The sequence below is a fragment of the Nyctibius grandis genome, chromosome 1 (genome assembly GCF_013368605.1).
Source record: "Nyctibius grandis isolate bNycGra1 chromosome 1, bNycGra1.pri, whole genome shotgun sequence".
NCBI classification, from domain to species: domain Eukaryota; kingdom Metazoa; phylum Chordata; class Aves; order Nyctibiiformes; family Nyctibiidae; genus Nyctibius; species Nyctibius grandis.
Window position 1 is genome coordinate 116,470,987 of NC_090658.1, and position 26,898 is coordinate 116,497,884.

Here is a 26,898-nt window from a genome sequence, read left to right on the forward strand (position 1 = left end):
CATTTTGCAGATCTGTTTCATACCTCAACTCACTGTGATTATTTACCAAAAATATATGGCAAATAATATTTCTCATTAAAAAAAAAAACCAGTAGCTTATGAACTCTTGATGCTTTCTCCACTCAGAAACTGAAAGTGGAATGGATTTTTTTTAATTACTTTGTCAGACTGAGAGAAATGTAGAGATTAGTAGAGCGTAAACGGAAGGAAGTAAAGCAGCTCTCAAGTGATCTGAGAAGCCAATTTGTTTAGTATGAGTTGTCACTGAGCCTTCAGTTTGGCACTTAGGGTTTTAGTTTGTTAAACAAAAATAAATAAAGCGTGGAAACGGAGTTTCAAGAAATTGCGGTCCAGCTTAGCTTGCATACATTCTTCAGTCCCACATGCGGGATTGCTTGGTCCATGCTGGCATTCCCCATCTGGGCTTTTCCCTGTGAGGTGTTGTCATGTATTTTAACTTACTAATGCCATAGACAGCAGGATTGAGTGCAGTTTGTGGATGACACCGAGCTGAGTGGTGCAGCGGATGCATTTGGGGGAAGGGATGCCATCCAGAGGGACCTTGACAGGCTGCAGGAGTGGGCCCAAGTGAACCTCATGAAGTTCAATAAGGCCAAGTGCAAGGTCCTGCACCTGGGTCATGGCAACCCCCAGTATCAGTACAGACTGGGGGATGAGTGGATTAAGGACTTGGGGATACTGGTGGACGAATATTGGACAAGCGCTGGCAATCTGCGCTCACAGCCCAGAAGGCCAACCATATCCTGGGCTGCATCAAAAGCAGTGTGGCCAGCGGGTTGAGGGAGGTGATTCTGCCCCTCTACTCCGCTCTCGTGAGACCCCACCTGCAGTACTGCGTCCAGCTCTGGGGTCCTCAGCACAGGAAAGACATAGACCTGTTGGAGCAAGTCCAGAGGAGGGCCACAAAAATGATCAGAGGGCTGGAGCACCTCTCCTATGAAGAGAGGCTGAGAGAGTTGGGGCTGTTCAGCCTGGAGAAGAGAAGGCTCCAGGGAGACCTCATAGCAGCCTTCCAGTACCTGAAGGGGGTCTAGAAGAAAGATGGGGACAAACCTTTTAGCAGGGCCTGTAGTGACAAGACAAGTGGTAATGGTTTTAAACTGAAAGAGGGTAGGTTTAGATTGGACATGAGGAATAAATTTTTTTATGATGAGGGTGGTGAGACACTGGAACAGGTTGCCCAGAGAAGTTGTGGATGCCCCATCACTGAAAGTTTTCAAGGTCAGGTTGGACAGGGGTTTGAGCAACCTGATCTAGTTGAAGATGTCCCTGCCCCTGGCAGGGGTTGGACTAGATGGTCTTTAGAGGTCACTTCCAACCCAAACCATTTTGTGGTTCTGTAATTATTCCTGTGAGATCTGGTGCCAAAATCTGCATTTGTTTTAATGGCAAAGGCTGATATTTATACTGTACTTGAACAACGGTTGGTGCTGCTGCTTGATGAAGGTAAGCAAAATTCCTGTGTCTGAGTGGAAAAAATGTTCTTCAAGTTTAAGACATGAGGTATCTAGTATTTTCAGTCAGGGTAAATTTAGTGATATTTTATGGCCTGGGAGGCAATGGTAGGAAAGAGATCCATAACCTTTTGAAGGAGAGGAAGCAGATAATTTTTTTATGGCCTGCCAAGTGTTGCCATTTATCAGGCAGCTCCTCTTTATCCCCAGTGCATGTCCTTGGGCCTGCCCAGGGCTGATTTGAAAGGACCCTCCACCTCATCGATGCAGAGCGATGTTTGCTGCTGCAAGATGTGTTTCTCCAGCCAGCTGCTTGGCAAAGCAGGGAAGTCCCGTCAGCTGCCTTTCTACTTAAATTATCTGCTTTTTGGCACAGCGACAGGCTCTCTTTAGCCCTGTGCATGGTGCTTGGCACGGTGGACGCCAGATCTCAGCTGCCATTTTTCTGCATCACAGCAGGAGCCCTCCAGCATCCCGCTTCTGGGCTGGGGCAGCCGCCAGCAGACGCGATCCCCTTTGCAGAGCCAGAGCTGCAGGCTTCACCACTGGTTAACTTTAACGTGTACCAGCCTAGGATGTGCTCTTAGCAAAGAAACGGTAGCTCCCACTGCTTGTTCGGATGCGTGAAACCAGGCTACTCGTGTTAAACATCGCATGGGCTGGAGCATGTGCGTGCTGTGTTTTTTTCCGGGAAAGCTGCAGGCTTGGAAACGCTGGCTGCAACAGCAGCGTCAAGAAATGGGGTGTGTTTTAGCGCGGTTATTTGTGGGTAGAGTGGTGCTCTGTTGTTGAGGAGCTCTGTAAGCTCTGCCTGGGGTGCTCCTGGCAGCCCCCACAGCTTTGTGGTGCAGCCTGGAGAAATCTGCCACCACAACTCCCCTCCCTGCCGGGAAGAGCAGTTTCAGTCAAGAAACAGTTGCTTTTTATAGGAAAAGTCGATCTGGGGCATTTATGCATACACAGATTTTATTCAGTGGTGCGCCGAGACATGTAGGGGTTTGAAGCTTTCTTATGACTCGTGTGTCGGCAGCGATGTGCCATTGGAGCGAGCACCCGGCTGAGCAGGCTTGTGCCTGGCCAAAGCCACCTGCGTGCCCCAGCGTACGTCCAAATGCCGTTACGGTGTAGACCAAAGTTTTGGCACATGATCGAACTTGCAGTATTTTTGCATGTTTTCTCCCCATCCATTTGCTTGCACGGCAACTCGGTCCAGGGTACCTTTCTGGTTTGCAGAGGGTCCTGCCATGTTGCTCCGATGCAGGCGCTGCTTGGAGCTGGAGGAGCTGTGCCAGACCACCGCAGTCCTGCCTGGGGGATAAAGCAGCAAAGGGCACGCTTCTCTTGATGTCAAACAAAAAAAAGTCCTTTTCTCGGTGGCAAATATCTCATTTACTGCAAGCACCGTGTGTCTGTAAGCGTGCATGAACACATCTTTGCTGAACTGCTTCCCCTGCCCCCCTGGCAGATCCTGAGGCTTCCCACGCTCCAAGGGAGCTGCAGCCTGCTCGTAACATCCAGGGGTATTTTCAGTCACCTTTCTCACTGCTCTAGTAAAGGGGGATTTTTTTTTTTTATTTTCAGAGCAAACTACCTAATGGCCTTTCTGTTTATTACAGCTGTTCCTCTAATATGCCAGATCTGAATCTGCCCCTTTAAAGGAAAAAAACTCAACAGCTGGATTATGGATAAAACACAAATATATGTGTGTGAGAAGCTGCATTGCTGAAAATGCTTTCTAGTACACAGATCCTATTGAATAGCAAATAGGGAGTGATTGTGGTCTCCCCTAGTTAAAGCTGTGGTTGGATTTGTTTGCTTGGTTAATTTTGTACAAGCCTGCTGTTTTGTTTATAAAACAAATATGCCATTATTCCCTGCTCTTCCACTGGATGGGTGATAGGAGTGGTCCTCCTTGGTTGCCTGACACTTATAGCTGGAGAAGAAACTGGAAAATCCTTGTGTGACGTGCACTGCCAGGTTTTACATGTGGAGATGTTCCAGAAATGTGTTGAAACACTTATTTCTTAACGTCATTTTTCCACTGAGCTTCACATGTCTTCCATTAGACCTTATCAGGACATGGGTTTTGAAGCTCCACATTTGGGAGTGCACAGATCAGATATCTGATGCCATGACATTGCTGCTTGTCATTAATGTGAAAGAAGATCAGGACGTGGTTCTGAAAGAGCTGGTTAACCCTGGGGATGGAAGTCACAGAAAAGGCAAGACATGCAGGGGGAGTCCGTCTCTGAAGCAGGGAGAAGCGGCTCAGCTGGAAGCGCAGAGAAGAGTCCAGGCAGAGCTGAACACAGATTGACCCAAGGCACTAAGGTGAAAAGACAAATCCCTTTCTTGGCTGTGTTTCCAGGGCAGATAAGGAAACTCAGTGTCACTGTGCAGGTGTGGGTGAGACCTCGTCCAAGATGGTGCAGTGTGGTCCCAGTGGCCAGGAGCCAGGAGGCTGTCACTGCACTAGGTGCAGAAGAGGATTTCTACAACATGGGGAAAGGAAAATACGTGTCTGAGAGGGGACGAGAAGAGCCTGCTCAGTTAAGCCAGGAGAACCAAGGCTGATGTGAGAGTGATCATAGAATCATAGAATCATTTTGGTTGGAAAGGACCTTGAAGATCATAAAGTTCAACCGTTAACCTGACACTTCCAAGTCCACCATTAAACCATGTCCCTAAGCAACATATCTCCACATCTTTTAAATACCTCCAGGGATGGTGACTCCACCACTTCCCTGGGCAGCCTGTGCCAATGTTTGATAACCCTTTCAGTGAAGAAATTTTTTCTGATATCCAATCTAAACCTCCCCTGGCACAAGTTGAAGGCCATTTCCTCTTGTCCTGTCATTTGTTACTTGGGAGAAGGGATCGACACCTACCTCTGGCGATGGCTCTCTATAAATGTGCGTAGCAGAGGGGAAGTTCTAGAGAAGATTATGTTGGGACCAGAGCAAATGCTGTAAACAGCACTGAACACATTTGGGATGGAAGTTAGAAGATGGTTTTGAGCTGTTAGAGGAATCAGGCCTGTGATTGGGGTGGTGGGAATAAAGTCTGGCTGGCTTTTGGGATGAAGCTCAAGAAGAAAGTCAATGAGTGATGCTAGATCTGCCGTACGAGGGGCCAAACCTGATGAGCTGGATGGTCCCTTCCCCTGTTGAATCCGCACTGTTAGCTCAGCGGAGTGAGGGAAATCGCAGCACCATTAGTTTGGTCTTGTCGGTTATATGAGGAGGGGTAAAGCTTGCCGGGGTTTATGCACAAGTGACCATTGTGTCTCAGCAAGAAGCAGGAAAAATATGCAAAGGCAGACAGCCAGGGCTTCCCAGTGCCACTTTCACCCTGGTGTGACAGATGAACTCTTGTTGGGCGTAAGCTCCCCTAACACTTACCTAAACATCCAAACACGTGTCTGTGTGATGCTTTACGGGCCTCAGTATGACTGTATTTCCAAGAGGAGCAGCTCATCTTTAGGAATATAGAAAATAATTAGTATTGACTGCATTAAAGTGCGAGTGTATTGAGATACATCCACCCTGACATAGCTCTGTACGGAAGCCATTAGGACAAGGCTGAGTAACGGAAGCTTATAGGACACTGAGATGGTTTGGAAGCAAGAAGAAAAAGAGAAATAACCTATAATAGCTGAAATGAGTTTGCAGGAAGAGTGGCGCTCAGCGTCTTCACTTCAGTACATGCCTGTGGTGGAGACGCCGTCTCACCAGGGCAGGCTCTCAGGCAGGTCTGCCTCTCTCACCCCTGGCTGCGAATTTGGTGTCACCACAGGCTGTTTCTTACTGCACTTTGTCTAATTTGAGCCCAACAAAGCCGCCTTCTCAGCTGAGCACTTGCCGTATTGCCATAATTAGTAGAGATAACGCGGGAGTTTTACAACAGCAGTACATTTACTGAGCGTGTTTTGTTGTCCAGTGAACCCAGAACCTGGCAGATAATTGCTATGAGAAATAGTTTTGACTCTTTCACTCCCTTATAAAAGCGGGAGGCGTTGATCACTTTATCTTTCCCAGTTTCTGACCAAGCGCAGTTTCGATGGCTATCTCAGCAGGTCAAAACCACAGACGTCTGTTCCAAACCGGTGGGTAATTGCTCTGTACAAAGCCATTCATGAACTAATTTTTTCCTTCAGGAAGGTGAAGTTTGTTTATTCAATCCCATTTCAAAGCAATGCCATTTCTTACCAGAGACCGTAGCAAAAATGTGTGCGCAACTGGGTTCTTTTCGACCTGCCTGTATCATCATTTTTGTTTTGAGAATATAATTTGCAGTATATTTTTTCTACATTGCTTCTTAATCTGTCTAGCCTGATATTTTCCAAACCTGTGGTTTCCTTCCGTCTCTCCCTTATTTGCTGTTATTAAGTATTCCAGCCCATTGAAAATATCTGAGATGTAGATTTAAGCAGCTTTGGCACAGCACAAGTCATCTTCTATTGGGTTAATAGGCACTGGGTGCTCCAGCACACTAAGGATGGGTTGAAAAATGACAAACAGGTGTCCTCCCACGGGCTGATGCTCGGGGTGGAGAACAGGGCAGGTAAGAGGTGTGACAACTGAATATGTACATTAAAATGGACAGATAAGACGACTGACGCAGTACTGTACAGAGGAAAGATCTGTGTGGTCTGCAGATATGTATTGCTGTATTTAGGGTCTGATTCTGTTACATCTAAGCAAAGTACATATTCCATCAGTATTTGTTAGGAGTGGGGTTTTTTTGGTCAATGTCTGTTATTTGCTTATCAGTACAACCTACAGGTTGTCCTGGCTCCAGTGTTCATGGTCTACATGTGGGACCATGCAAGAGGCAGGAGGGAGGCAAGGGGGGAAGTTCCGGTGTGGCTGTAGAGGTGGGGAGGGAGGGAGCGGGGAGAGATGGATGGAGCAGGTTGAGTGTCTCCATCCATCAGAATAAAGGGGCTGCTGCAGCCCTATAGGCCGTACAAGAAAGGGCTAAAAGGGGAATGGGGCTGAGAAATAGCGTGATGTCAAGATGGCATTGCAAAGAGTAAATGTAGCTTCTTGATTTTCCTTTTTCATCAAAGGTTGTTCTCGGGGAGCAAGTCTGGCTCTGCACCATTGGTGGAGGAGCTGAGAGCCCTGTCCTGGGCTTTCCACAGGCTTTTTTATCTGAATGGTGCCAGTCACAATGGGACTGTGGGCAGCCCAGTCTTCCCCTTCCCACCAAAGTGGTAGGAACTGCAGCAGGGCAGCCACATCCCATGGGAGACCCCCAGCAGCGTTCAGCCAGATCCCAGCCAGATAAGACTTTCTTCCAGCGGCAACCCTTTTGGTCTTCAGCAGGGCTTGGGAGGAGGGTTATTTAAAGCCCTCGTCCTTTCTGTGGAGTATAGGAAGTAGGAAGCGCTTCCTCCCCGTAGATCTCTATCCAAAGCTTTTGTCCACTTCCTTACAGTCCCACCCTGCTTGGAGTCGCTCCAAAACCGAGCATGCCGGGGCGATGCGCTGTTGTTCAACGGGGTCATCTTCAGCTGCGGCTCCTCTCCTTTTCCAAAAGAGAAGGCTTTGGCACCAAAATGCTGAAGAGTGCTGTCCTGGGCTGGGCTATGGGATATATAAATACCCGTCTCTCTGCCCTGCCCCACCACCCCTCCTGCAGCTGGAAATGTTGGTGTTGCAGAGAGGAAATATGGGGGCTGACCTTCCTTTGGGAGCCTGATTGTTGCTTGCTGCTGCTTTTAGTTGTGAAATTTAAGGAAGGTCTCAAAATAAGTCTGTCAAGTCATGATCTCTGCGATAGAGGGTCAAGAAGCTAAAAAAAATAAATGTTAACCATAAGAATGTGAGGGCCTGAAATGCTTTTAAGGTACCGCCTACTCTCTTCAGAGCATGGGGGAGAAATGTGGGACTATTTCTGTTGTGCTGGGTATATCGCAGGAAAGTCCAGCAGCAGGATCATGCCTGTGTTTGCAGAGAGGAGAGACTGAACGGGATGCTCAGCCAGGGCAGAGCATCAGCTGGAAGATCTACCTGGAGCCTCCATGGTCCAGACTGCCTTCAGCTGAGCAGACAAAGCTTCACCTTCCTCTGCAGGAACCTCTTCCCTGATGCTAGTGTGACTCCAAACATCTACATCAGTTTTGGAGCTGACTCCCCTGACTCTGAAGGTGATGCATTCACTGGCCTTCCCTTTTCAGTGTACGTACTGCCAACACAAAGCTGTTAGCAGGCTTCAAGGCAAAGGGAAGCGACCTTGCTGTTGTGTGCTGAAAGATGATGTCTGCACACCCCAGGAGAAGGCATCACTTCAGAAGCTTTCAATTAGTGCACCATTCTCCGCCAGAGTAGCCCTCCTTTTAACCACTGCCGCGTTCTTTTAAACACTTCTTTCCTGTTCCTCTGAAGAGGAAAAAATAAATTATAAATTATTGTGTTGACGTTACACAAATGTTGTGCTTACGGAAAGGTCTTGTTGACATGGTTTCTCACACAGGATACCTTCTCCTCGTTCAGAAAAGTTGCTGAAAATTTCCAGGAAAATAGGTATGTCATCCTTGGGTAAGGAAGATTAAAAAAAAAATGCCAGCCTGGTGGCTAGCGTGGATCTTGGTTTGTGAAAGATGCAGAAGCTGGTGAAAGTCTTGGGTTTAGTAGGATTTTCTGTAGCCCTGTTAGAAGTGAAGCTGACTAGTAGTTGGTATCAGATATAGCTTAGGGTCTCTTCAGAGACCAGAGTAATAAAAGATCAAAAAGTGGCTGGCGTCAGTATCCTGGCATGGCCGGACCCAGAAGAGCTTATTTGTCCATGGTCTGATGTGTTAAAACCTTACTGATTGTGTGCTTTTTTTTTTTTTTTTTCCTTTGCTAAAACAAAGTTCACAAAGTTAGTGCCATCTGAAAGAGAGCTTGTGGTGGTATCAGGAGTAGGTTTTTCTCCCTCATCCCCTTCTGCCCCCATGAATGTCCACCTTCAGCATCACTGTTGAGAGAGTACATTTCCTGTTTTTCCAATTGAGACCTTCACTAATGCGGCACCAAGGCGGTGGGACAGGATGTGCCCCGTGTGTGGTCTCAGATGGAGGTCAGCTCTTCTCATCCCATGCCTGTTGGGGTGCTTCCTGCCTCAAAACCATCACATCTCCTTCCTGTTACTGTACCCACTTAGGGAGGAAAATACACCCATTTGGCCACTACTGGCATCACTTAGATATAAATATAAAATTCCGTGTGATTTGATTTTCCATTTGCTGTCTTACCCAGCCTGCTGACAGAGACTCAGCTCCAGGCAGCCCTCACCCGCAGCGCTCGGAAAAGCACATTTGGTGTGGATATTGCTGGGGATGGAGCTCTGTGGTGGAGGTTAATGGAAAAAGTGATGTCTTGAGCGCAGATTGCATGGTTTGCTTCCAAGATGATTTGCATTCAAGTGTTGAATGCCACACAGAAATGCCGGAGGAGAGAAAGGATTTTCACAGGGCTGTTCTTGGTGCCCCTAAAAATGTCGTCGTGTGTCTGGGTCAGGGGGTATTCAGCTGTCTTCTCTGATAGGGAGCACTCCCTTTCTCTGAGACAGTCATATTGCTTTTCTGCATAATTTATAGTGAATGCACTTAAAAGCAGATCATACTGTTGAGTGTTCAGGATTAATGGAAGTTGCAACTACTTAGCACCTGGGCTGAGACTGAGGATGTCCTGCCATGCTGCTGCATCAGCCTCTGCTTGCCTTAGATGCAGCTGCTGGGAGGGTCCAGCAAGCGACTCCCTGACAGCTCAGTGAAGGCATGTTGCCCCATTTTTGTACTGATCTTGTAGGAACTAGACACAAAATAATACGATGTCTCCTGTGTTCTGGAGGTCTTCTCCCATTTTTGATGATGCGAACTAAGTAACAGATGAGAGTGGGTATTACTTGCATCACTGAGCATGGCCAGAGAGATGGTCTGTCATATCACTGCTGATCAAACAAAGATGTCCTTCTTGTCTCTGCAGTGGGTATAGAAAATGGCACTTTGCATTCAGGATCCACCTAACAGGAACGCCAGCGCCCTGCTTATCCCTGTGACCGTCGGCTCTGGAGTTCGCACCACCGAGGCACTGCCTCGAGCGAACACCCGCGTGTGTCCTTGCACACGTTGCCCATGGGGAGCCACCAGCCCAAGCATGCCTTGGCGTGGGCAGACCTTGCCATCCCAGGAGGACAGCAGGATGTTGCCCCAGACAGGTGTCTGCATCCCAGCATAGATTTGACTATGATTCAGTACAAGGCGTTGCATTCTCAAGGCACAAAGGCTTGTGGTTGCCCTGATACTAATCTGAGCACAAACCTTGTGTCACATTTCTCATGTGATGCTCTTGTCCAAGACGTGCTGGAGGCATGGCTTTTCTGCACGTGATAGTAGTCTCTGCACTTTTGGCTCCTTGATTTTAAAAATAAATTTTTAAAAATTGCTGTCATCTGCACCAAGACTTGAGTAAAACCTTCAGCTAGCGTAAAGCCTGGGCTGATTCCTACCAGCAGAAGGTTTGGTCTTCTGCTGCCTGAATTGCTGCATCCAGCAGAACCAGGTTCCTTCCTTATGGGTGAGATGCTGTTCTTGTGTAGTTATTTTACAGTTTTTATTTCACAGGGTTTTTACACCTCTGCAAGAAAAAAAAAAAGTTAAACTCCAGGTTTGCTTTTAGATTTTTAACTTCAGTGTTTTTTCATTCAACAAACAGGAAAATAAAGGTGTGAAACAATTAGATTACTGTTATTAGTGGTTGCCACTAAGGAACAGTGTTTTGAGAAGAATTTTGGTTTAGTGGAGTGTATTTTTACAAGGAAGTTAACCAGTGGCTTTTGTGTCATTGTAAAGTGATGGTCTGTGTTAAAAAAAAAATAAAAAAAGGTCATTTAGAAAGCCAGATTAGTAAAATAAATTAATGCTTTTATATTAGATTTGAGATTTTTGGAATAAAAAAATGGGTAGTAGTTGCAATTGTTAGCAATAGCTGTGTATTTGGTGGATGAAAATGTTAGTGACAAACAGTCTTTCTCTTTTGCTTGATTTCTTTCCCACCAGTGCTTCAGTATTTTTAATTAAGCATCTAAATAAATGTTAGTTGAATTTCTGTTAAAGGTAGCTAGTTGGCGTATCTCGAAAACCACATTTCTGAGCATCTTTTTACTAAGCATACCTCTGCTAAGTGATGCGCTTTTTTTTAAAAAAAAAGAAGTTTCTTTCCACTCCTTGGAAACAAACCCAACTCTCTTCTCTTCCCTGTTTCAGATTAGCTACCCTGAAATCCCATTGATTCCTTCAGCCCCCGTATCTCAGCACCGTACCTGCAGCTGGGGAAGGGAAGGATATCAGATCTGATTTTTTTTTTTCATTTAGGCATCATTAGCAGTGAGGATGGTCCTGCAGACCAGCCTCCAAGGGCTGATTATCGTCTGTCACTGTCTCTTTAGCAAGTGTCATTGTCCCCAAGCTCTCCATCTTCTCCACGTGAATGGCTCTGAAGCTACGGGGTTTGCTCAGGTGCCGTTGGCTGGCTCTTGATACTGCCATATTTTGGCTAATTCTTCTGAAATTTAATCCAGCTTCCTTTCTCCCAGGGATGTAATTGTTCTGTAGAGAATGATTCTGTGATTTACCTTCATCAATTAAGTAAATGCATCGTATGAAACTTTTAAAATCCAATGATGAAACAGCCCAACTGTGCTAATTCTGTGGTTTTAATTATATTAAAAGTGTAATGCCCTGTGCTGATTTTTGTCACTTTTCTTCCATTTTTAGAAAAAGGTTGCAATGTTCTCTCTAATTTCCCAGTTTGATTCAGGCACCTTTCCCTGTCCTGCAGGCCTGCACTCACAGAGCTTTATTTAAAATTATATATCACAATAATATCTTCAGTGAACATGACGTGGGTTTTTCCTCATGCAACCCAGCCTTGTCAGAAAAAGACCTTGTCCGCTAAGACTTGTTTTCCTTGCTCTGTAATATTGTGTAAACAAACTGTAATTTTTTTTTTTTAAGCCTTGCCAACTTTATGCAGTGTCTGAAGACAAAATAGGGCTGGCTGCTTCTCCCTCAGTTTTGTTTAAAAAAAAAGGAAAGGGCAGAGGGAGGAGACGAGGAAAATCCACTCCTGATTTTCTTTTCCTGTTTGCAATCACAAGCTGCATTGCTGGCCAATCTGCTCACACCCAAATTAACTCAATTTCCTAATTTACTCAAAATATTCTGTGCTCTTCTTATTGCATTGGGAATATTTGCCCTTTACAGTAATAAGCTCTCCTCCCTGAGCTGGAGAACGTTACAGAGAGCTCCCCGAGGAACTGCCACTTTTCTGGTCCCAACGCAGGGCTCAGTTTTTCCTCATTAGCCGCAATTTGTGAATGTTTGGGGATGTTTTGTGGTTTTTTTGTTTCTTTGCAGTGAATCCGTAACCGTGCCCTCGATGGCAAACTTCATCTCCCGGTGATGGAGGTCAGTGTCGGCAGGCGCCGTGGGTACCAGCGTGCCCTGGCTCGCTGCGGTGACTGCAGCGGCTGGGCGGGTGCTGCAGCGATCATCTGTGAGTGCCTCTATACCATGTACCGACGATGCAAACATAAAATGGTTCTCAGGTTAATGCATCGGTGCTCAATGTCAGAGCCTAATTGATTTTTCTCTGTAAATCAGGAATATAATCCCAAGTAAAGTGACTTCAGTACACATGAGCAATCCAGAGACCTATAAGTGAATCTCTTAGGTTTCAGCCCTTGCAGCTCACTCTGTGAAATTAATGTGCCAGCCTGGAAATATTCCTCTCACATAGCTATTTGCAGGATTGGAGCCTTTGTAATTGTATCTTTTTTTGGCGAGCTGGGGGTAGGTGGTTATCTCTAATGGGTTTTCATCGTAGACATGGGATCGGGTTTTCAAGACCACACAGTTCCTGGGTACGTGTTTATGGATAAACTTATAAAGTGAGGTGGCTCAAGGTCTGTTACCAATTCAGTGCACCTTTTGGAAGGGTGTTCACGTGCATACCTGAATTGTTACTGGGTTTTCTGGAACTGAAAATGCCTGTGATACAGGCGGTGGTCCTTCCCCTTCACCCACTTTTTAAAATAAGGTTCTGAAAAGGATGCAACTTGAAAATAAATTGCAAGTAAGCAATGTTACTTGTTTAAATAAAAGCGTGATTAGTCATTGAAAGTGAAAATGTTAAAAAAGCCCGTTTATTTATTTAGTATGGTTTGTTCTTCTGTTGTCAGGTTTTGTTTCTCTTTCTGTTTCCCCAAAGGCAGCGGAGGAAGGAGCTTCAGCTCTTCTTGACGCCAGCCTTTCGCATCTCAAGCCCCGCAGCGTTCCTGCAGGGCTTGAATGTTTCATGGCGTTATTGATTGAGGTTTCGCTTTTGTCTTGCTGCTTCTATTATTAACTTTTCAAGAGGTGGAGATATTTCTTGTTGCACTTCAAACTTTTATCAAAAGGTGTTAGCTTTGGCCCCGAGTCTACAGCTTGGGGAGGCGAAGCGGCTGCTGTGGTAGCTGGTACGTGAGCGTTGGCATTGCTTTTGCCGTAGGGCAGGAAAGAAGTTCACGTGAGTTTACCAGGCAGGACCAGATATCTATAGCAACCTATTTGTATATGCTGTGCCTTCTCTATTGCAACGCTCGTTGCTTAGGATACCGGCATTAAAACATGTAACAAAATCTGCTCTTTGCGTCCAGAGTTCATTATCCGTCCCAGGCCTGTGTAATTGCACATTTCCCCTCCGAGTTCAGATCAGACCCCTTGGCCGGCCCTGGGCAAAGCATGGTCCAGAGGATGTTGTTATATTCCCATTTTGCAGCCTATTTGCTACATGATCTTTTCTTACTGCTAGGCATTTATTGCTAGCTGGGGTGCCCAAGATCCCATCTCCCTCTTGCAGCTTGGCCCACGGAAGCTGGAGTCTTCTTAAATACATCTGTGCGTTGACTGAGTTGGTGAGCACTGGTGCAACCAGAGCCTGAAACGTTTTTCCCTGAGGGTGTGTTCCTGAAGTGTGGCAGCACAGATCTTTAGTGACTGAGGCTTTTATTTGGACTACCTGTGGTTTTTTGGTTTGTTTTTTTTTTTAAATACAAGGATCAAACTTTTAAAAATACAGCCTCAGAACAAGACACCATGGTTGATGAATTGCCCCAGAGGAGCAGGACCTCCTCATGGCTCTTGTCTTCACCTGGCTGTAGGAAAAAGGATATTGAGGCTATTTCACAGAATGGTTGAGGTCGGTAGGGACCTTTTGAAATCAGCCAGTCCACCCTCCCTTCTCAAGCAGGGTCAGCTAGAGCAGCTGGCCCAGGACCATGTCCAGTTGGGTTTTCAGTATCTCCAAGGATGGAGACTTCACAGTTTCTCTGGGCAACCTGTGCCAGTGTTTGGCCACCATCACTGTAAAGTAATATTTCCAAGCAAAGCCTTTCTTAACATGATGCTCACAAGGTCGCTGCAGGCTAAATCCTTTTGTCTCGTCTTCTGCACCCCAAGGCAGAAGGCATCAGTGATGGATCTGACACTTTAGGTGTCTTAACATAAAAAATCTTCCAACCCTATGGGAATGGTTTTTGCATTTCAGACCAGCTTAGAGCAGTATTTGCTGCCTGGCTTATGCTGTCCATTTGCTTTGGCCTCCTGCAGTCCCAGAGGCACTGTGCTACAGCTTCAGGACCATAACGGGTCTCAGACCTTCTTGTTGTGTTTTATATGTGAGCACTGCAAGAGAAATGGTGCTAGATTCCCCCCTGCAAAGCAGATAGCTGAGATGATAATATAAAAAGTATTTATTCTATTTCTCTGTGTGCTTTCTCTGTTGGAGAGCACCTCTGTCCTACAGACGGGCATTTCGTCAATTTTTCTTTTTTTTAACACTAAATCAGTATCCAAGGGGGTTTGCACAGGGAATTGCATCTCTAAGGAGTCATTCCTCCTTTTGCAGCCATAACTGATGCGCGAAGAGGATCCCATCAGGAGTTCAGTTCAAGGGGTTTTTGCCTTCAGAAGGTTTGCAGTGAAAAAGCCAGGTTGGTCTCCAGCTTTTTGGGTTATGTGCTCAGAGGACGCTTCTGCCCACAGTAGCTGGTGGTTGATGGAGAGTTCGTGTAAAAGTAGGATGCACTGAGCTTTGTTACAAGTATTTCAAATACTTCAGTGCGTGGATGCTGACAACCAGTCCATCTATTGGTAAAAACACAGAATTGCTACTCTGGCTGTTTCAGAGTTAGCCACAGTTACTCGCCATAGTGCTGCGTAACTGGTGTGTGTCTTGGCCTCGGTAAAAGTCCTTTTTTCTCATTGCTAGGCTTTTGCCATGACATTCTTGCTTATTTTTGGTGAGCCTAGAAGGATGGAGGATATACTCAGGCAGTAGTTCTCTGGCATCTTGGTTTCTAGCCTGGCTGGATGCAGCTTATTGCAGGCAGGCAGCAGCACAGCATAATTTTAACAAAAATTTTAGTGTGAAACCGGAAGAAAAATGCATCTGCGTTTCCCCCATTTGAGATTTACATGACTGAGCATCGCTTTCATGAGCAATGATATACTTGTGAAGTCTATTGGTCTGCAATTATGCTTCCAAGCTTTTCCTTGCCTGATCACCTCAAGGGCACTCCTGTTATTATTTTTGTTACTGCTATGGTAGTGCTGGGTGCTCTGAGGGCTTTTGCTTGTCAAGCTAAGCAGGGACGGACCTTGCTGCGATGTGTGCAGCATTGCTTCCCTGGATTTCACCCTGGCTTGGTAGGAAACAAGGGACAGGCAGGCTGTGTGATGGTCTCTGCTGACTGCCCGGGGCAACCTTGGGTGCAAGGATGTCTCTCCTCCCTTGCCTTCTACACCCACTGCAGTGGGTGCTTTGGCTGGTACAGGCTCATTAAAAAAAAAAACCTACAGCCCTAATCACAGGACTGAACTGAGCATCCCAGACCCACTCCCTGTGATTTCCATTAGCAGCCATCCTCCGAGTGGTCTTGTGGCTAAATCAGCCGCTGAGCCTCTGGAAAGTGATTTGATGAAAGCATTTTATAGCAATCGAATGAAATGTCCATTGGATGCCAGCAGCAGGGGTTGCTGTCATGATTAATGAGATATTTAGTCGGAGCTACCTGCAACACAATTCACATCGAAGCTGGTTTGTTTTTTTTCTTTTTAAGATAGGCTTTAATAAATTAATGTTAATGTTGGTTATTTAATTATTCGTAACAAATTGGTTACAACAACTGCAAGGTTACGTTTGGGTTGAACACATTATGAAGTCTTTCAGAAAGCTCATATGCAAAAAAGGGTTGTGTTCAGAGCATTGCACATTACTTTCCTGATATAAAAAGATGTAAAAGAGGAGGAAGGGTTGAAATAACCTATAATTTGTAGAATGCAAAGACTACTTGAATATAAAGCTTTTGAAGCTGATATTAAATGAGCATCCATCCAAATAACAGGATATGTCTTACTGCTAGTAGAAGTGACATCTAATAAATGAAGTTAACATCTTACCTCTCTGTTGTCTAGGGGCCTCTAGTTTTAAGGGAACAGGAATAATAAAGGTATAACAGGAACAGGGAGAAATGGCATTAAACTTTTTCAAACCTCTTTTAACTGCCAGTTCGAAGTTTTACCATGCGTTTCCCAACCTCGTGCATGATTAAAGCTGAGGTTATTTCTGCCTAAAGTCCAGCTCCTGCACTAAGCGGGCTCTGCTGCTCCTCCTGCCCCTCTCCCAGGGAAGCCTGAGAGCACTGCCAGCGAGGCAGGGACCGCTTTTGGACCAGGCATCATGAAGCCAAGGGGATTCACTGAAGGATCAGACCCAAAGGCAGCTCCTCGCCCACAGTTAAAAATGTAGTGTTACAATGTGGGGGAAGTAAGGAGGGGCAAGAGTAGAACTTCTGCCTTAGATTTCCAGCGGGCTGACTTTAGCCTGTTTAAGAGGCTGGTGGACCGATCCCCACCAGCCAAAGGAGTCCAGGAAGGCTGGACATGCTTCAAAAGGGAATTGCTAAATATTCAGGAGCAGGCTGTCCCAGTCTGTAGGAAGGCAAGCCGTCGGGGAAAAAGACCGGCCTGGTTAAACAGGGAACTTAGACTAGAACTTAAGGAAAAAAAGAGAACCTCCTTGCTCTGGAAGAAGGGTCGGGTAACTTGGGAGGTCTATAGGGACGTGGCCAGGTCGTGTAGGGAGAAGATTAGAAGGGCCAAAGCTCAGTTAGAGCTCGATTTGGCTGCTACAGTCAAAGACAACAAAAAAAGCTTTTACAAATACATCAACAGCAAAAGGAGGGTCAAGGAGAGCCTCCACCACTTGCTGAATGAGGAGGGTAGTGTAGTGGCAGGGGATGAGGAAAAGGCAGAGGTGCTCAATGCCTTCTTTGCCTTGGTCTTTAATGTCAAGACCGGTTGTCCTCAGGAGACTCGGCCCCCAGAGCCTGAAGTTAGGGACGGGGGGCTGTGTGAACCTCCCATGATCCAGGAGGAGACGGTTAGTGACCTGCTGTGCCAGTTGGACACCCACAAGGCTATGGGCCCGGATGGGATTCACCCCAGAGTAATGAAGGAACTGGCAAATGAACTAGCCAAACCACTCTCGATTATCTACCGGCAGTCCTGGTTAACTGGAGAAGTTCCAGCTGACTGGAAATTAGCAAATGTAACGCCCATCTACAAGAAGGGCCGGAAGGATGATCCAGGGAACTATAGGCCTGTCAGCCTGACCTCGGTGCCAGGCAAGGTGATGGAACAGATCATCCTGAGTGCCATTACACGGCACATGCAGGACAATGGGGGCATCGGGGCCAGCCAACATGGATTCATGAAAGGCAGGTCCTGCTCAACCAACCTGGTCTCCTTCTATGACAAAGTGACCCGCTTAGTAGATGAGGGCAGGGCTGTGGATGTAGTCTATCTAGACTTCAGTAAGGCATTTGACACTGTCTCCCACAGCATCCTCCTGGACAAACTGGCTGCCCGGGGCTTGGATGGGTGGACTCTTGGATGGGTTAAAAACTGGCTGGATGGCCGAGCCCAGAGAGTGGTGGTGAATGGGGCAAAGTCCAGCTGGTGGCCGGTCACTAGCGGTGTTCCCCAGGGCTCAGTTCTGGGGCCGGTGCTGTTCAATATCTTTATAGATGATCTAGACGTAGGGATTGAGTGCACCCTCAGTAAATTTGCAGATGACACCAAGCTGGGTGGGAGTGTCGATCTGCTGGAGGGTAGGAAGGCCCTACAGAGGGATTTGGACAGGTTAGATAGATGGGCCGAGACCAACGGCATGAGGTTCAACAAGAACAAGTGCCAGGTCTTACACTTTGGCCACAACAACCCCATGCAGCGCTACAGGCTGGGGGAAGAGTGGTTAGAAAGCGGCCCGGCGGAAAGAGACCTGGGGGTGCTGATCGACAGCCGGCTAAACAGGAGCCAGCAGTGTGCCCAGGTGGCCAAGAAGGCCAATGGCATCCTGGCCTCTATTAGGAATAGTGTAGCCAGCCGGTCTAGGGAAGTGATCGTCCCTCTGTACTCGGCACTGGTGAGGCCACACCTTGAATACTGTGTCCAGTTCTGGGCCCCGCACTTCAAGAAAGATGTTGAGGTGTTGGAGCGAGTCCAGGGGAGGGCGACCAAGCTGGTGAAGGGTCTGGAGGGTCTGACCTACGAGGAACGGCTGAGGGAGCTGGGGTTGTTTAGCCTGGAGAAGAGGAGGCTCCGAGGTGACCTTATTGCAGTCTACACCTACCTGAAGGGAGGTTGTAGTGAAGTGGGAGTTGGCCTCTTCTCCCGGGCAACTAGTGATAGGACAAGAGGGCACAGCCTCAAGCTTTGCCAGGGGAGGTTCAGGTTGGACATCAGGAAGCATTTCTTTACAGAAAGGGTTATTGGACATTGGAATGGGCTGCCCAGGGAGGTGGTGGAGTCACTATCTCTGAATGTGTTTAAGAAAAGACTGGACATGGCACTTAGTGCCATGGTCTAGTTGACAGGGTGGTGTCAGGGCAACGGTTGGACTTGATGATCCCTGAGGTCTCTTCCAACCTGGTTGATTCTGTGATTCTGTGAATTTCTGCTCTTAAAAAAAGGACCATAGTCGAACTGTTATTTGCTCTAAGCCACTGTTTTCTGCAAATTGACTGCAGCAGAGTAGAATATTGTGTTTTCTGCCTTCAGCACTGCAAGGATGAATAGCTGGAGCAGGGGAGATTCAAAGATGGAAAGGCAGCGGGAGCAGCTGGGAGTTAGTGGTTTAACTGGAGTGCAGCCCAGTGCTCTCCTAGGGATGATGCTGGCAGGGATGATGCTGTAAGCATCCCTGCATGTTGGGAGCAAGCAGAGGTATGTCAGGGGCCTGGAGAAAACTCTGCAATATAGTGGACAAAAACAAAGCCTTGGAGCTGAAATATTGCCAGCTTTTCTAGAAAACAGAAGTGCTAATGATAACACAGTTTTCCGTTAAGCCCGCTGCATTGAACTAATGAGCAGCTGGCTGGTTTTTGTCTTTGAGCATTAAGCCACAGAGCAGGATGTGGATTTTTTACATTGCTGAGGCGACACAGAGACTAAGTGGAATACAAATAAAATGAGCTTAAATTCAGCTGTTGAAAATCTCTCTGCTGCAGAGCAACTTATTTTTTGCTGACCTTTAACATTTTTTTTTTTTTAGGTTCTTATGCATGCCTGGGATTTTTACTGTCTGGGAAGTGCTTAGCTCCTGTTATATTTTTCCCAGTCTCTGCACACTTTGTTGCCCAGCTCTTGCAGTTTCTGAGTTGTTGGTGTTGTTGACCTGTTACTAACCTGCCTTCTGCACTGTCTGTGAGCGAGCCTAACAGGGCCATAACAGATTGTGCAGAGAAATGTCATTTATGCCGGACCAGTCACAGAGGCTTGGATGTGACTTTGTGCAAAGCTTGTGAATAAACCTCTTGAGACTGGGGAAGGACATGCAGCTCAACCTCTTGCTTGGCAGCTTGGTTTGGTATTGCTGGGAAGCCATGAAAGGCTAAAAGGGATACAAGCCAAAAATACATCATGGTATTTTTTTTTTCCTGTTCCACTTAGGAACCTGCACTTCCTAAGTGCAGATTGCCCATCTTTCACTTTGTTGAAGGAGCTTTCCTGTTGCTGGGCAGTCTCACCTGCCCAGTCACCCACGTGACACAGACACTGCAAAGGAGGGGACAAACCCAGCCCTCTCCTGAAATCCTGATAAAATCCTGAGGTTGAAATGCCCTTTTGCCCACATTGAGGAATACTGAGCTTACTGAATAAGCTTATATAAAAGTATAAACGCCAATAAACCTGGAAGGAGTTGCTTTGCCAAAGATTTTGCTTTAAAAAGCCCTTTTCTCTGCTTGTCTGGGGAGGCCGAGGGTTATGATCTGCTGGAAAGGATGAAGTCCCTTGTGCTGGTGCTGCTGTGACGGCAGAGGGAGGAGACAGAATCATAGAATCGTAGAATTGTTTTGGTTGGAAAGGACCTTTAAGATCGAGTCCAACCGTTAACCTAACGCTGCCAAGTCCACCACTAAACCATGTCCCTAAGCAACACATCTACTCATCTTTTAAATACCTCCAGGGATGGTGACTCCACCACTTCCCTGGGCAGCCTGTGCCAATGTTTGACAACCCTTTCAATGAAGAAATTTTTCCTGATATCCAGTCTAAACCTCCGTTGGTGCAACTTGAGGCCATTTCCTCTCGTCCTATCATTTGTTACTTGAGAGAAGAGACTAACACCCACCTCGCTACAACCTCCTTTCAGGTACTTGTAGAGAGCGATAAGGTCTCCTCTCAGCCTCCTTTTCTCCAGTCTAAACAACCCCAGTTCCCTCAGCCACTCCTCATAAGACTTGTGCTCTAGACCCTTCACCAGTGTCGTTGCCCTTCTTTGGACTCACTCCAGCACCTCGATGTCTTTCTTGTAGTGAGGGGCTCAAAACTGAACACAGTATTCGAGGTGTTGCCTCACCAGTGCCCCATAAGCCAAGGGATTTCAAAGAGCATCTGGACGATGTGATTGCGGCTGGCACGGAGCCACCTGCCCTTCCTGCCCCTCGCTTCATTCCTGCTTACTTTCACTTTTGAATAGATGGATTTTACTTTTCATTTCTGCTGCTGTCCCTTCCTGCTGGGTCATGGCAGCAGATCAGCCTGTTGGAGTGGGTCAGGAGTTGGGATCCAGACCTGGGCATCACAAGCCATGTGATAGAGGAGTGGGATTGTAGCAGAGAATAAAATAATGAGAATTATTTTTTCCCAAATAGTAAGGATTAATAACAAAGTTTAATATTTCCCAAATGGTCCCTTCCAAACTGCCTTCCCTTGTCCTTCTGCAGCATACTAGTAACTGAGAGAGCCTAGAGGAGTGGAAAAGAGGCCAGATGAAATGAGATATTTTCCTAGTGATTTATAGCATCCTTTTTTCTCCTCTTTCCCCCTCGCCCCTTGCCTGCATTTCCTGCAGAGCTCTGCTGGCCACCGGCCCCTCTCCGCCGAGTGGGGCCAGAGCTGAGGCGGATGCTCTCTTGTTTTGCAGCTGCTGAACCCGGATCCAGAAGAGGATGGGGAAGCAGAACAGCAAGCTGCGCCCCGAGGTGCTCCAGGACCTGCGCGAGAACACCGAGTTCACAGACCACGAGCTACAGGAGTGGTACAAGGGCTTCCTAAAAGATTGCCCGACGGGCCATTTGACTGTGGAAGAGTTCAAAAAAATATATGCCAATTTTTTCCCCTATGGTGATGCGTCAAAGTTTGCGGAGCACGTCTTCCGCACCTTCGACACCAATGGCGATGGGACGATTGACTTTAGGGAATTCATCATCGCCCTGAGTGTCACCTCTCGGGGCAAGCTGGAACAGAAGCTGAAGTGGGCGTTTAGTATGTACGACCTGGATGGCAATGGATACATCAGCCGCGGGGAAATGCTAGAAATAGTGCAGGTGAGGTGTTGTCTTTATTTTATATTTTATTCATGTTGCTGTAACCTCTTCACCGTGAGACAGCTGGAGCTGGAGATGAGGGATGTGCTGAGCTGGGTCCCACCTGCCCCAGGGAGGCTCCTGAGCCCATGGTCCCCAAAAGGACACTGGGGACCATGGTAGGACCTACGAGGTACAAGTGAGGAAAGAGCCCGAGAGACAAACAGCAGCTGGCCCGCAGCCAAAATCTTGCAGCTCTCCCTGGGGATTTCTTAGTGGGGTGTTGATGGGATCAAAAAACCCTAAATGCAAATTTTACTGACCTGATTAATCTCAAAATTAATACTTTGAAACTTCAAATCTGAGTCAACATGAGCTCCAAATGAAAGGCTGTAACATGTCTTCATCTCCCGAAGGCTGGGGGCACGTAGCCCACAGGCTGTACTGGGGGGGCGTGCAGGGCTGAGCCCCCTGTGCCCCTGCCCCACATGCTGGCCAGGGCTTGGCCTTGGCAGTGGGCTGCTTGCCATCTGCTCTGCAGCTGAAATGTGTCTCTAATGCAGTGCAGGGAGCACTGGGAAGCTCGTGCCCCGGCAATTGGTCCTCATGGCTGAGCAGGGATAATTTAGGAGGAGGGCTAGGATGGCAGGTGTCCTAAAGAGGTCTTGTCTTCGTTCACATTCTTTTAAGTCTGAAAATGAGTTTCCTTACCCATCCACAAAGAAAAACAACCTCTATTCCTATATATTCCTATTCACCTGTAATCCATACAACACCCCCCATGCATACACCTCACTGAGCATGTTGAGAGCCAGCCGAAGAGGCGATGGCTCAGCCCAGTTGCAGAAAAGAGAATGACACACCATTGCCTCCTGCATTTTAGCTCAGTCCTACTCGTCTATTAATCTAGACCCTGACTTTCAGTTAAACTTACCCAGCGGTGCGGGAGCTTCTTTTGAAGTGTGAATGAATACAGGAAAGAAAAATAAAAAAAGCTGCAGTCAGAAATTCCTATTTGTTTTGGTTTATAAAGTCCTGCAGCTGCCTGCCAGGGTCAGCTGCCTTTTTTTTATTGCTACAGGCTTAAATTCTTTTTCTCAGTCCTGATGCTTTATTGTTTGGGTTGTGTTTTTCGTACATCTTTTTTTTCTTTTTTTTTTTTTTTTTAAATACTCAGGCAATCTACAAAATGGTTTCATCAGTAATGAAAATGCCAGAAGATGAATCCACTCCCGAGAAGCGAACAGACAAGATCTTCAGACAGATGGACACAAACAATGATGGTAGGTTCTCCACCAGCACCGCTTTGTAGACTCTAGAAATACAGGTTTTCTAGCCCAGTGTTTGTCAAAGCAGATGATGGTATTTGGGGGGCGGGTAGAGGCAGGGATGTCCCCACTGGTACCTCTAGTCTCTGCCTGGCCTCGGTGAACATCTCCGGTCCATAACAAATAGGGTGAATAAGTGGGCAGCGGGTGAGAGACTTTTCCTGCGGGGGGGACGAAGGGATGGGAGGGGAGCAGTCCTTCCCCGACATTTCGCAGGTAAATCCCCTTCTGCAAAGGCTCCTCTGAAACTCCCCTGAGTCCAATGTCTTTGGGTTATTTCCTCTGGGCGTAGCACGAACTACGCACAAGGTTTTGCTCCTGTTGCCCTTGATAGGGTTGCAGTCCTGGGCTTGTCATCAGTGATGTGGGTCAGGGATGTGGTTGAGTACCTGAAAGCAAAAATTCCCCTGGGTCCATAGTACTTATTTGCTGTGCCCGTTTGTGGCGTGTGTACACATACGCTTCGTCACACACGGTCCTGCAGAGTTTACTCTGTCACAACATGCGTCAGGGGGATGTAACAGCTCCCAAGCCATTGATGGAGCCACTTGATAAATTATCTGACAGCGTACCTATCACTACCCCTCCACCTGAGCTAGCTCATTTCCTTAGGCTTGAAAAACACAGGCAAAATTGAGCAATTTCCTCTGCTCATCAGCCTGCTGACGTGTTTCCTCTCGACCCAGTTGAGGTGGAGCTTTCCCTGGGAATTACCCTGGCAGCAGCCGAGGTGGCAGCTGCCCATGTCGAAATCAGGAGCTGTATCCTACTGATGTGCTCAGAGAGAGCGAAGATTTGGTTCTAGCACTGAGATATGGAGACCTGGAAAAATATGATCTTATGTATAGAAAAGTTTTATTTAAGAGAATTTTATGGCTGCGTTTTGGCATCTGCTACTGCAGCCCCTGGGGCAAATTCCTGGCCTTGCTGAAGTCCTTGAGTATTTTACCTTTGACATCATCAAAACTAGCACTTCATCCCCTGACTTCACATGTGGAGGGCCTTAAAATAACATGATGAAGGTATTTTTGCTCTGTGGAAAGTAGCGGTGTGTGCAGATGTGCAACAGAGTAGTGGCCACAAAACCTGCTATATACATCCTCCATCTATTGCACTTTGTTGCTGAAAGAAAGTCATCCTATTCCCAGTAAAACACCAGCCCTGCAAGCCATGCAGCACCAAGCAATAAGGTCTGCACACGGGAAAGTACGTGTGCTCTTGGTGCCTGGAAATGTTTCTTCTTCCCCGTCTCACTGTTGGACATTGCAAATAGATTTTGATTTGTGCTTTGCTATTAAGTATTGCAAGGAGAGGGGAAAACTAATAAATGTCCTGATGCTTATGAGTATTCTTTTTCAGGCTGATAAAAACTTAAGAAAACACTTGGTTTGGGAACATTAGCTTAAGAGCCAGAAGTTAGGGCAGATGTATGCCACGTTTTTTTGAGCTTCTGTAATTTCTACAAGAGGAAGGTTTGCTCATTCCTCTCTGTTCAACCCGATTCGGGTGCTGGCCACCGAGCTCAGTCCTCTCCCTGTCTCCACAGCAGGCTGAGAGTATCCTGGGGCTGGTGAGAAACAGCACGATGAGCTTGTGCCTCCCTCCCTTCGGGGACATGTGGCCAAAAGTGGCAGCAGGGAGCTGCCAAGTGCAAGATGTTCCTGTGTGGGTCCTGCCAGTCTTGAGCGGAGTAGTTTGGATTGGGTAGGGACGTCTTGGGGTGTTGTGTGAGGGTAGGGGTAGGTCATGCTGGGAGCATAAGGTAGATGGGAGGTCACCAGACACAGTGTCAGGCACGCAGCAAATGCTTGTCTCCTCCAGTTCATAGGGAAAACTGTTTCATTTCTCATTTCTGGGAGACCAGATCTTTCCTCCTTGCCATGCTGTGCCATGGGACTGTTGGAGCCAGGGAATGCCAGGGTGGTCGCTCCTCCAGAGATCACCTTTTCAGACCCACAGACTGTTACAGGGTCTGTCCGAGTTAGTGCCTCTGGCTTGAACTGAAGATGTATAAACAAGAAACGCTCAGGAGTGACACGTGGCAATAGGTGTGACCCCCAAGACTGGCTTTTCTTGCTGCCCCATGAAACTGGTCCTGTTCCTGTACACCCAGCGGGACACGTCAAGCGGCTGGTAGAATCGTAGAATCCTAGAACAATTTGGGCTGGAATGGACCTTTAAAGGTCATCTAGTCCAACCCCCTGCAATAAGCAGGGACGTCTTCCAACTAGATCAGGTTGCTCAGAGCCCCGTCCAGCCTGACCTTGTAGGTGCAGGAGAAGCCATCACTGCTCAGCCCTACACGTCACAACAAACAAGGGGGCAGAGTTGGGATATCTGGAATATTTAGGATTAAAATGTCATAATGTAAGCATCATTTTCAACGTGCACCTGTATTCAGGTGCCATAGCTTGTTTTCATATGTCATGTAATTTGTATAGTCTGCTTCTGGGCAAAACGCCACCAAATGATATTAGAACAGTGTTTTTTATATTTGGCACTGTCGTTTTAAATAAAAAAATAACAATTGTTATGCTAGATTGTTTCGCAGAAGAAAAATGCATCTGGGCTTAAGGGCTTGAGTAGGATTTGGCTGCTGTGCATTGCACTAAATTCCCCTTGATGCCTTTGTGATAGATTAAATATACGTACGTTGCTTCGGGGAGGAGGGGTTCTCTTAAGCTACAGCGATGATGGCAGCAACAACTGACTTTTAAAAAATTATTTCCATTTTGTTTTTCCTCCCTTTCAGGTAAGCTGTCTCTGGAAGAGTTCATCAAAGGTGCCAAGAGCGATCCCTCCATCGTGCGGTTGTTACAGTGCGACCCCAGTAGCGCGAGTCAGTTCTGATTAAAGCGGACAGTGTGCACAGAGAATCTCGGCTTGTGTCCTTCAAGCTTTGCTCGCAAACGGATGCCTTCTCAACCATCCCTCCACACTTCGCGGATAAGATCCCATTGCCAGATCGTGTGTGCGTGTGTGTGTCCGAGCGAACCAGCCCTCGCTCCCCTCACTAACACCGGTGCAGCTCTCCTCCGGCAGCTCCGTTTCTGCTTCCCCCATAATGTTACGATTTCACTCTACACATTTTAAACGTTAATCGAAAGGTATGTTTACATGCAGCTGCAGAAGAGTTCAAATCGCTGGTGAGATACCACTTCACTTAGTCTGTAAGAAAGGTGATGTTCTAGTAGTTCCCGAGAAGATGCTAGGTAGGACTTTTACCTGACATAGCAGACGGTAGATAATTTATTTTGCTTCAGAAATTACTATGTAAAAAAAAAAAAATGTGGACTGAAAGGAGTAGAAAGTTAAAAAAAAAAAAAAAAAACTGAAAAAAGGAAAAAAAAAAAGCAGCTTTCCTGGGCATGGTTCCAATTTTCTTTTTGAGGAAAATTGCTTGCACTTATCTAATGGTCTTTCTTTTAATATATATATAAATTATATATATATGGTGAAGTAAAATTTTAAATATTTAGGTCATCTATTTAAGGCATAAAATAGAATTCGAGCTTTGTTTCTTCTAGTTGTCTGTGATTTATTCAAATCTTGGAGATTGTTTTTTTTGTGATATTTATGCATTAGCAAATTGCTGTTCTAAAAGAAATGCATGACTAGCAGTTTGTGGGTATTTCACTCTGTTTAATTCCTGAATGCAAATATTTGTTCATTTTTACTGTCGATTGTTCCAACGTTACTGTATTAACAAAAGACCTGAAAGGAGTTCATCCTCGTTTTGTATTTCTCAGTGGAGTCCTGCTTTCTGGTGGTTGCTGCATTAAATGGCTTTTGAGTGCCCCAAGGTGACGTGACTCGCACTGCTGTTCTCAACTTGGCTACACCTCCTCCCTTTTGCTGTCAATACGTTAATAGTCTTGTGCATTCCAGTGTTATTTAATATCTGCCTAATGCCAAGAAATATTAATTGAAATAAAAGACTACTTTTCTTGTCACTGCCTGTCTTGGTCTAACCCATGCAATGAGTTCCTAGCATCGCCTGTGTGGTGAAGGACAAGGCTGGCTCCCTGCCCGATGTGTCCCCGTCTTGTCCGAGACACGCTGCCTTGTAAGTGCATAAGTTTGTCTGCGAGCCCACTGTGGTGGCTGGGTTAACACAGTGGTATTGGTGCCTGTGGGATCCTGCTCCATCCCAGCTGGGTCCTGGGTGAAGGCAATTCCTTGGTGAAGAC

The 26,898-nt window shown here is 46.7% G+C and overlaps 1 protein-coding gene across 4 annotated transcripts in view; it reads left to right on the forward strand.

Annotated features, from left to right (window-relative positions):
- HPCAL1 (hippocalcin like 1) overlaps positions 1 to 26,661 on the forward strand; it is a 72,634-nt gene extending 45,973 nt beyond the window's left edge. For 3 of the 4 annotated variants that reach the window (XM_068396968.1, XM_068396961.1, XM_068396976.1), the window contains 3 exons: positions 20,999 to 21,401; positions 22,558 to 22,663; positions 25,461 to 26,661. In XM_068396968.1, the coding sequence (XP_068253069.1) occupies positions 21,024 to 21,401; positions 22,558 to 22,663; positions 25,461 to 25,558 (582 nt within the window). In that variant the 5' untranslated portion in view covers positions 20,999 to 21,023 and the 3' untranslated portion in view covers positions 25,559 to 26,661. Of the gene's footprint in view, positions 1 to 11,974; positions 12,023 to 20,998; positions 21,402 to 22,557; positions 22,664 to 25,460 lie in introns of those variants that run through there. The other variant, XM_068396983.1, reaches the window with a different exon arrangement.
- The last annotated feature ends 237 nt before the right edge of the window (positions 26,662 to 26,898 follow it).